This window comes from Pleuronectes platessa, chromosome 5 (genome assembly GCF_947347685.1).
Source record: "Pleuronectes platessa chromosome 5, fPlePla1.1, whole genome shotgun sequence".
NCBI classification, from domain to species: domain Eukaryota; kingdom Metazoa; phylum Chordata; class Actinopteri; order Pleuronectiformes; family Pleuronectidae; genus Pleuronectes; species Pleuronectes platessa.
In genome coordinates this window covers 8,563,766-8,575,320 of record NC_070630.1, presented here as the reverse complement: position 1 = coordinate 8,575,320, position 11,555 = coordinate 8,563,766, and the positions used below count along the sequence as shown (strand labels likewise).

The window sequence follows — 11,555 nt, the reverse complement described above, 5'->3', positions numbered from 1 at the left end:
TATCTTTCAGAATCCGGTTTATTTGCCATGTATGAGTACACATACTAGAAATTTGACTCCAGTGTAGTTGCGCTCAGTGTACTTACACAAATAGACACACAATTATCAACAGAAACTAGCAAAACAAATGGGCGTGACCACGATGTGCAATAGAGAACAACTAAACAAGACAGTTTGCTAGTTTTGACCAGGGGACAGTGGTGCAGAGTGCAAAGATGCTCAAACGACTGTGGATGGATAACATACAGGTTACTTGTATGGGCTAGGTCAGTGGTTCCCAAACTTTTTACAGTCTCGTACCCCTTCAGACATTCAATCTCCAGCTACGTACCCCCCCCCCCCCCCCCCCCGACGCACGTATACAGCCTATAACACTTGAAACTTTGAAATTGTCAGGGATTTCAGGACTTATAATAATCACAGATGACAAAATAATGTCATCTACGAAATTCTTAACGATCAATTAATAGTTTGTCGATTAATTATGCCCATCCCTAGTTTTGACTAACGGTCACAAACCTACCTGTAACTTTTTTTGGCAGTGTAATTATTTTGCTGAATATGGGTATTTTTGGCAATGCGAGTTGGCTATTCAGACTATTTAATATTGCACGATTATTTATAGCTCAGTTTGAAAATGTAATGGGCTTTTTCACTTTGAAAACGCAGATAAAATGTTCTCCCCACGTACCCCCTGAACCACTTCGCGTACCCCAGTTTGGGAACCGAGGGGCTAGGTGAATCATGTGGTGCAGAGCTGCTGGATCAAGTATGGATCGTTATGTACAGAATGCATGTATCTACCCGAGGTACGTGAATATTATGACGGCGGTACATTTGTACAATGTACAGTATAAACATGATGATGATAAAAAATGTGGGTTTGTGGAGGATGACTAATGTACAGGTGTAGACTGGGGAAGTGTTCATCATCTGTTAATACTGCTTTAGTACAGTTATGATACAACTTATAGAAGGGATAGTTCACAGATAAATGAAAATTCACTCATTTTCTACTACAACTATGCACAAGAAGCTTTCCACAAGGGTGTGTGGGGTAGCAGCGCTAGTTCCGGTAGCATCACTACTTCCGGTAGCATTGCTGATTAGGTGCAGTTACGGCTGAGCATGACTGATGTCGTCACGTGCCCCTTGGTGGAGAGCATAGAGGTGTGAGCTTGTGTGGTTTAGGTGAACATGGCTCCAGCCAGGAGGATAACAACAGACATTCAGGCTTTAAACATGGTGTAAATGAAGTGGTTTCCATTCCAATTTGAATGTCAGGGCTCACGGACACTTGGAAGACAGTTTTATATGTTATTTGGATTTGGTTGCAACGCTGTTGATTTGTACTCAAACACTTCCCCCACCCCCCATCGGCATAGTGGTTGGGAGATACAGAGTAGATTTCCATTTTTCCGGTGAACTATCCGTTTATTAACATCCATAGTACGATGTGTATTATTGTATTATTATGAATGTGAGGAGGGGTTTCCCCAACACACTGGTTCCACTTAAGGACCCCCGCGCGCACTATTTAACGGGCGGTCCTTCTTATTCCGCCCATGCGGATGAATCCACGAGTGTGAGCAGGCCCTGCTTGTCAGTCAGACTTTGAACGGTGCACTGGCGCTCATCACCGCCGCTAATCTCCCTCTGACCGCCGCCTGTCATCACCCACTCCCCGCCACCACCGACCGGCTCTCAGCACCCGCCTCCGAGGATGAGCCGTCGCTAATAAAAGAGGGAGGCAGGACACCCGAGGGACCCGAGCGGAGATTAGACGTTGGCTTCGCAGCTTTTACGCGCACGTTTACTCGGGAGTTGCGATGGTCCAGTCACGGGATGTTCTTTTAGCCTTGCTTCTCTGGGGCAGCACAGGTAAGAGACCCCCCCCCCCTTCATCCTCCTCCATGTGTTCTATCTCTGTTCCCAGCTTTTCTTTCTTCCTGTGTTATTACCTGGGTTCCAATGAGTGAACCCGGATCACTGGCATCCCTTCTACTCTCCGGGTCCTCCCTCTCCCTCCGCCCGCAGCCAGGCACCACTCGGCTTCTCCTCGAGCAGGTGCCACTGTGCTGCGACCGCCGCTCGTCCGCCTCCATCAGGGAGCCGGGTTCTATTCTTTATTCTTATTTCTCTGGAACCATCTTCTGGCTCCGGGGGCTCTTTGCGTGACCAGCCCCTGCACGTCGCTGACTTAGCGTAATTGTGCACTAAATAAATCATGGTGCTCGAGGAGAACCGCTCCGAAATTTTTTTGCATCAGCGTGGACGTGAATGGGAATGTGCCGTGGTGGTTATCAAGAAAATGTCCCCTCTTGGAATCGTGCTCGGGATGGGACGTGTTTGTTGTTGACGGGGTGTGATGCTGGGCTCCCTCCTCTGTTTGTTGGAAAACACACACACACACACACACACACACACACACACACACACACACACACACACACACACACACACACACACACACACACACACACACACACACTCACACTCACATTAACACACTCACACTGGTACTTCTATCTTAGTGAGGACACTCGTTGACATCATACATTCCCCAGCCCTTTACCCTAACCATCCAAACTGAATGCCTAACCCCTAACCCCCAATTCTAACCCTAACCCTAAAACCAAGTCTTAACCCTCAAACAGCCCATTGTGAAATGTGAGGACCGGTCGAAATGTCCTCACTCTGTAGGGTCTATGCTATAGCTGGTCCTCACAAATCCATAAGTACAGGAGCACACACACGTACACACACACACACATCCATGCACACAAACAGCCTCCTGGGTTGAGTCACGGTCTCAGTTAAAGGTACATTGTGCAAAAATAACACGCGTGTTGTCTTTTTCAATGCACCTGCACGGTGTGATGGTGGCACTGAGGAGGGGGTCTCCTTGAAAGTAAAGTGCATGAAGGGAGGGTGTCTCCGGGACAGTGTTTGATTATTGGGTCTCTCTGGCTCACTGATGCATAGCAAGCGCAACTTCTCCTCTGAATCATCTGTTATGTAATCCGATGCCACGATAAAGGCTTTGAAATGAGATCCTCTAAGTTGGTCAAATGTGTCGTTATGTAAGTCTAATTGAGGGATTTCTGTGTCAAATTACATTTTTAAATATCCTTTGCAGTCATTGTCAACCCAATGGTAGATGAGGATATTGAGCAGGAAAGAGATGGACGATATATGAATCTAATATAATGTTGATTTTGTAATTTTCATCCAAAACAACACATTTATAATAACAATGACAAACAAAATAGTTTGACTTGAATTTACATAATCTAAATATTTATCTCTCTTGAACACAGAAAAACATGGGGAAATTAAGATCTGATCCTCTACTTATTTCAAAATCAAAAATATATAGGATTAAAAGATGAACATAAGAATCTGTTGTTCAAATGTCTGTAGATATTTTATGTTTACTGGTGCAGACATCAATGCCGATTAAGTAAAAATGCCAGATGTTGGCCGATTAATCGGTGTTTCACTGTTTCGCATTGCCCATTCTTTGATTAGAATCAGTAATTTGAGGAGCTTATGGTTGGAGTAGCGCTCTCTGCTACACTCAGGCTCAGGGTTTTCGTGGCATCGCCTTTTAATCCTTTATGTACAATCCTATATTTACAGGGTAGCTCCTCAGGCAGGGGAGGAAAACGCAGTGGGAGTGGAGCCCTAGCTGCACTGTAATGGTAATTCAATTTCTCCTAGGTTCATTGGAGGTTTTTATGTGCAAATGTAAATTAAAAAAAATCTCTTTAATTCCATGATTGAATGTGAGCATATCTTCAAGTGTTTGACACTTGTGCACTGCTTACTAAAACACACCCTTGTAATACAGCACATGGAATTTAATAGAGTACTTCTGAATAACTGGAAACACCTCCTGATTTAATTGTCATACTAGATGAGCTCAACAATGATGGAGAATAAATGATAGTAAGATAGTACGGGAATAAATTCCTCTAAAAATTCTTTATTCTGTTTGAGAGAGAAAATGGTTTTAGATTTTTAGAGTTACTGATCATGTCAGAATATCTGAAGATATAAGAAATTCATACTAGGGTTTTAAGAACAGCGATATTCCAGATGAAAATGCTAAAAGATTTATCAAATGATTTTTCTAGTTAAGCCGTCAATACTCAATTCTTCTGAAGAAGGCAAAATATACTTTGCAGATGAACTGTGTATTTCTGACACTATTTCAATACAGGGTTTGATGCATCTTTGGCATTCCTGCACCTTAGTTTCTTGTTACCTTACTGTGATAAAAAACAGAATAGCTGACTCATTGCCTTAATGAGGAAACGAAGTACAAAATATAGTGTATTCATAGCCGAAGGAACTTTATTGTTTGCAATAAAAATAATGTGAGTTGCTTGCTGATTACGGTTCCACTTCAATCGTTGCTGCTTCTTATTTAATTTTTTTTTGACAAACCAGCTAAGAGGCCAATCACTGCCCCCAGTGGTGTGGGGTCAATACACTTTTTATTCAGAGGCTCTGTCAGGCCAATTATGCTCCATTGAGCGACTGCGGTGTCAAATGCAGAAACGATGTGTAACATTTGGTTTGAAAGTTTTAACATCCTTTCAGACGCGATGCTTAAGGGGCCTTAAAATCCTCTGGACCTATTTATTATTCAAGCATCTTCAAGCTCGTGGGTGAAATATGGAATAATTTCAAAACTATATGGTATTTTGTTTTTGGCCTTTTGATAGTGATAGTGGAGAGAGACAGGATATATCGAGAGAGAGGAGGGGACATGTAATAAGTGGTTCGGTTTGCCTGGAGTCGAGTCAAGGACCCATTGCTTTGGGCATGTTTGCCTGTGTGGTACACACTTTAATCATTTGGCTATCATGTTGCCCTAAGACTGAATTTCTGACAGAAAATGAAATATAGCCCCCGGAAATCAAAGTGAGAGAGGGAGAGGAAAGCTGGGCAAGATAAGAGATAAGTTCAGAATATCCCCAACATGTGGGGCTGATAAGGTGAAAGCCTACATTCCACCATATGGCTCTTTTCAACAGGAAAATGTTGCTGTAGTGTACAGTAGGATTGTGTCTTCTAGTATGTGTTACATCATCAGTCAGATCATGTGGAACTGATGACGCAGCTCCATGCTGCTCCATTTTCAAAGCAAACAAAACAACTGAAAGATGTCTCCAAACCTTTATATCTGACTTAGTTTCTTCATGGTTTTAGATCGTCATTGCTAAAAACGATAGCTGCAAGTCCGGCTGTAGATTTCTCTCTCCCCAAAAAGACAAGTCTTAAAAAATGTTGCTCTCTTAGTCTGCTGAATGACCACAGTCAAACATTTTACCCAAGTACATAGCTTGATTGATAGTTAAGACCTTTGTAGTTTGTCCCTGTCCAAATAAAACCCATAATGTCAAGGAAGGATAAACATGGCCATACCTTTCAGGGAGGCTGCAGTTAAAATGGATACATTTAAAGCTGCCGCTGTTGTTATTTTTTGAAGATGAATAGTTTTTTAATTATTTTCTTCAGCCTGTCTATTCAAATTTTACATTTGAAAAGCTGAGCATTTCTCCCTTATAAATGGCTTGATGGAATGTCAGTTTATTTTCTGTCAGTAATTAACCTTTTGACTACCATATGTGACTGTGGATTGAAATGACACAGGGCTTCTACAGTGTGCTCTATTGGAGGAGTTATGCAAAATATATTTCAGCAATTATTTATTATGAACATGTATTTTTTAACATAATAAGACCAGATGCAACATATGCATGTATCTTCCCCTAAGACTGGCCTTGTGCATGTTTTTCCTTTCATAATTGGATGAGACTAGCACTTGTTTTCTAGTCACGGATGAAATGCATTGAGATTTGCTGAAAAAGTATTCTGTTCAGCCAATAAAACAAGCTTTGACCACGGACAATAAATATAGACGACATAACAGCTCCCTAAATGAAGAGCTAAATCTGGATTCCCCTCTGATGGCTGGTCACAGCCATAAATCCTGCCCTCTCCATGTTAGTGGATGGTACATTGGCAAACTAAAAAGGTCCAAAAAGCCCAAGATGACCGGTATCTGTGATATTTTGGCTTCAATTATTGTACAACAGAAGGAATTGAAGACGCGTCTTTTTTCTTAATTTACAGTCTGGAGCGACACTGAAGCCAAGTACAGCAGTTACCACGGTGGTAACGACCTAGAATTCATTCACATGCTTGCTGACCTGTTAGGCAAAGCTCAGGGCGAAAAACATCTTTAAGGAGGAGGGGGAGGGGAAAGATATTGGCGAGTAAGAGCCAGTATCAACGCAAGCCATAGATAACCACTGACCTGATGCAGTGCTGTTATAGAGTCAATCTTCTGTTGTTTTTGTTTTGTCTTATCAAATAACTAATCTGAGAACAGAGTGTCTCTCGACAATCTACCGTTAAGCTTTAAAGGATGTGTACTGAACCGGAATTTGTTTCATAATGGAAAAGATCATGGAAAAAACAGGATTTAGAGGGAAGCTACTGTCAGCCATGTATGTGTTGGATCTTTTGTCAATTTAGACTTTCATATTGATAAGTTTTCTTTAACTGTGCGTCTGGGAATATATGAATAATACATCTTTTGTTCTCTTTTAACATTGTGTATGACATTAACTATGCCCGACCAAATTGAGATGTTTTCTGTTGGGAGTTGCCATCCTGTCTCTGGTGTTCTGATAATGTGAACCTTGAGAGAGTCTCTACTCATTAAGGATAATGGGCATCTTGACATGACTCATAGTGACCTTGACTGTTATCTGTTCTTTCTGACTTGGTATTATACTGAAATGCTTCTATTGTCTTTGGAGATTTAGAATTTTTGCGGTTTGCATGCTCGTTGTACCAATAATCATCACTATATACAGATCCATGTTGTAATAAACCTTTATATTCAAGTAAGCACAACTGAGGCTCTAACATCTGTCCAGGAGATTTCTCTTCATCACTTTAAAACAGTCTGTGCAATATCTGAATCCTGTAAATTGAACTGTAGACTCTTTTTCAAAGCCATGTTATCATTTGCACTATATATAATTTTTTTTTAAATCTCACTCATGCATTGGTTTTATTCCAGTATTAGGAAGCAGAGGCAGGACGTGCTGTGGTTTTGTGTCATCCAGTAGTACTTGACGCTTCAGTGATTGGAGTGGATCAGACAGATCCAGGTCTGAGAGAGTTTAGAGGAGATGCATTGCCGAAGGAGGCTGAGAAGATGACATTACACGTGCACATGGCCCCATGAAGCACTGTGGGAGGAACATAAACATACTTTCCTAAGGGTTTGCTCACAGAAGAGGAACAGGCTCAGGGCTTATTCGTTTTTTGTTTTTCAGTGATTTATTTCTGTGGTGGGAGCAACCTTAAATTTATTCCCATGAGATTGGAGTAGTTAGTTTATATCAGGGATTAATATTAATCAGTTTAAACGCACCACTTATAGGACATACTGTTTTTTTTTTTAACCTAAGCATCACAATCTTAAGATTTTCATATTATGTCTGCTTCTCTCAAAATGAAAACAATGATAAGATCTCTGAGCTATCAGGAAATGAAAACAGTACGTCCTTGTCATCCATTACATTAAAACAAAAAACAAAGGCGGGGCCAGCACTGTAAACATATCCCTGTGAACATGTAACCCTAGACTGTCAAACCTTTAGGCATATGGCCTCTCTCCACCTCCACTGCTCTGAGGGACAGAATTAATATCTGACAGGGAAATCTGTTCAGTCATCTGCAGGGAATAGGCAAGACTACTTTACACACTAAATGTATGTTTTAATGACTCAAAGCAGAAAATGTGACAGCTGAGTTTTATCTTTGGTTAAAAGATGTTGGTATTGATGGTTCTTGTACAGGATTCAAGCTCTGTTTTAACAATGGCCAAAACAACTTGGAGCTATTTAAGTTTATTTTCCATTCTGATCTGCCATAACCAGTCACCTTAACCTTAACTAAAACATATCACCTTTTCTCACTAGGCTACTGACTTAGGAATAAAGAGTAATATCCTCATTTGTTTAGGCTTTTATGGACAGAAAGCACATTCTTGCGCCCTTTCTGTACCTCTCCATGTCTTATTTGGCACTGAGAGGAGCAGAGAAAAGCAGAACTCATCCGAACCAAACCAAGTCATCACGGCCTTATCTGTGGTCCATGTGGCCTCTGAGAGAGGAAATTAGCTTAAAATCATGTCACTATCCATGCCAAAGGGAATCATGTCCCAATTTACATGAGTTTGAGATGAGTGTTCTCAGCTCAAACTCCTGAGAGCAAACTTGCTGTATGTCTGAAAATGCATGTCTCATTTTACTGTAATAAAGAAATAGGCTGTTGGCTAGGATTAGCTTTCAACTTCTTTTATGTAGTTTGAAGAGAGGCAGTCTGTGTGTGTGTGTGTCCTCTCGTGCATCCATGCACATCATGGTGCATTCATTATTGAAACACTGTATGATGCATTGCCATGCAAGGAGCAGGGAAAATGCGGAATTGCCATGCCTCAGGCTTCTTTTCTATGTAGTCACCATAGTGTGTCACCATCTCTAATGTTATACTGCTCTATGGCTTAGTCATTGCCTGGCAACTTGGAGATACCTCTGTATCTGACAAGGTCATGGCATGAATTAATATTATAATGAAGAAAAAAGTGAGGCTCATTTAGGGAAGAAAGACGTTATTTTCAACCTCTAATTGGATCACAGCAAGGAGACAATATCTCGAGGGGAGCAGTATCAGCCATAACTGTTTCTGATCTATTCAGTATGCAGGAAATGATGTCAGTGATTACCACAGATGAGGTTATACATGGGGAGCCTTGAGAAGTACTTCAGTCATGTATTTTAACTTATCTAGCAATTTTACATGTGAAAAAATTTGGTTAGATCTAATGCATCACAGTGGAAAGATTTTATATATAATCATGCCCAGAAAACCACTAACTCTTATTCAAAGGCTCTTTATTCACAGAAAATGTGCCTACCCATGAAAAGATAATATGCAATAATCACCTTTTTTACATAAATGCATTAGCTTACAGCCACAGGGATCAGTTAAGTGTCACATTATTCTCCCGTTGATCATATTTTATTAGGATTTAAGAGGACAAGAAGGAAAAGAAAATTTAGAAAGCGATATCACTTGGGATGGGAATTAACCTCATTCAAGCGGAGCAATCTAAATTGTGTAATAGACATGTCCAAAGATAGAAAGAAACCTACATGGCAATATGTCACCTCTTTTTATTCTGTCAAGATGAATATTATATTAAATGTGAAAAATGTTCAGGGCCCTTTTTAATAGATCCATATTGCTATGGTTAGCATATCACACAGTCAATTGTTTGTTTGATTTTCTTTCAGATGTGAAAATTATATGTACAATTCAATCTGAGATTTTAACATCCCCCGGTGGGCCTTTTTTTCGAAATTAATAATGAATAAGTAATGGAAAGGGCATTACACCATCGTTCACTGACATTTGTCTTTGCACTGCTTGCACTCTGCAGAACATAGAGAAATATTTCTGTTGTTAATGCCCTTGCAACAGATGGCACGGTGACAAGCCTTTTTTAACACATATTTTCCCTTTTTCTCATTAGGACAGTCACTTCCCTTCACACTGAGGTGTATGTAGCTGCTAAAGGCAAAGTACTGGGCCACATATTTCCTCATACACAGAGTCACGACAACCTGCGTCACCAGGAGGGAGTAACACACAGAGAGATTCACACTACCGCACATCGACAACACCTACGATCCTTTTTCATATACTGACACTGAAGCCAATCAGATATAACCACTGGCTGTGTGAAGTCTGATTGCAGCACGAGTTGTAAGAGGCTTGAACGTTTAATATTAAGGGGTTTTAACTGAGAGTGCTGAATTGTAAACATTAAACCAAACACTGAAGCCTAATCCATGCTTCTGCGTTGAAGCCGTAGCTTATGCTTATGACCTGTACCCTACGCAGAGCCTACGCCGTACCCTGACGTGCACCTCCCCAAAATGTAATAACGCAATTGGTCCGCGTTTACGTACCTAGGGCATAGCATCAACGCAGAAACATGAAACAGCCTTTACCCTGAACACACACACAAACAAACAAACACACACACAAACACACTCAGGTTCTGTAGCAGGACGTTTTGAGTTTTCGTTCAGAGTCCATCTCTGAGTCAGAGGTCACTTGGGTACCAAAGTTAACTGCTCAGTAACAGGATAGTGGGGTTGAATGAGATTTGTTCTGCAACGCTGAAGGCTGTTTTGATATTGTTGGGCTTGGTAACCTCGACCTTGGACTGGTACACCACGACCACCAGTTCTGGGATGTTTTTCCGGCTACCCTGTAATTGCACTGTTTTGTCCCTTTTGATATCTGAATCGAAGAGGCTGTAAAGCTGTTGGCAGCCTGTTGTTGATAATCAGATTTACCTTTGTGTGGTACAGTAGCTATTCATTGCAACTTGCTGGTGATAGCAGTTGCCGTCATTTTCATTTCGACTACACAGCTGTTAAGTTGTTTTGCCTGCATCTTGTGTGGTTCTGATTTAATGGCTGTGAAAAAAACACTTGCCAAAGAACTCAGTACTGCCACAGGGGGAGTTCCCGTCAAATCTCCTGGACTCCATTTTGCTGTGATCAGAGCTGCACACGAATTAACAACATAATGTTAGTTCACTTTCACTGTGACTCTTTGTGAATGCAGAAATATTAAGGGATCTGGTGCAAGTTATCCTGTGTCCAGCTCTTTTTGAATGCTTGGCTTAAACAGTCAGTGTTTGCATTGGACTCTGAAAAGGTTTGACTTGTAGCCTTATGATGCTCAAAAGGAGGATATCAAGACACAGTATTTGGTGACAAAGGCATGTTGTAATTGTGGCTTCACTAAAGTGTGATACAAAGAAAACCAGTCTGAAAAGCTCCTCTGGTTACAAGCTCTGGGTGTTGACCCAAACATGTAGGTTCTCTCTGTCTCTCTGTGATATAATGATTTATTACAGTGGCTTAGTTTTGAGTGACAGATCCCTTAGGCTGTCGCTCTGCATAGTCAGCCTACCTTATTTCCACTCCAGCTCAGCCGTCTTGTTCAAATCTGGCTTCAGTAACTGACAAAGATGTCAGTCAGCTGTTAATCTAAATGCAGGCAGTAAAACATCCCTTTAAACTATCTGTTTGTGCACCAATGATGCCCAGTAAAAAGCATGAGTCCTGAATAATGTTTATGATTAATATGAACATTAAAGTTGTTTTGGGTACCTGTCTAATGGAAGTTAAATAATAAGGTAGTCTAAACATCCATGCATTATGCCATGCCAGTGATTCACAACGGTCGTCAACCTGCAAACACTGAAACGGACAAGGATGCTGCTGCATAGGAAATTAAACATTTGACGTTCAGATGAAAAATGAAAACATAAACACTTATTTATTACATACTTTCAAACAGCTATGCAGGTAGTTGTGCTGACTGAACAGATTACTGATAAATTATCATGTGTTGTACTATAACAGAAAGAGGAAGCTGCT

General features: G+C 40.9%; 1 protein-coding gene across 3 annotated transcripts in view; it reads left to right on the top strand.

Moving 5' to 3' along the window:
- Nucleotides 1-1,633: 1,633 nt before the first annotated feature.
- Nucleotides 1,634-11,555, top strand: part of ncam1b (neural cell adhesion molecule 1b) — a 68,217-nt gene continuing 58,295 nt past the window's right edge. For all 3 annotated transcript variants that reach the window (XM_053423522.1, XM_053423521.1, XM_053423523.1), the window contains exon 1: nucleotides 1,634-1,881. In XM_053423522.1, coding sequence (XP_053279497.1) covers nucleotides 1,830-1,881 — 52 coding nt within the window. In that variant the 5' untranslated portion in view covers nucleotides 1,634-1,829. The remainder of the gene's footprint in view (nucleotides 1,882-11,555) is intronic.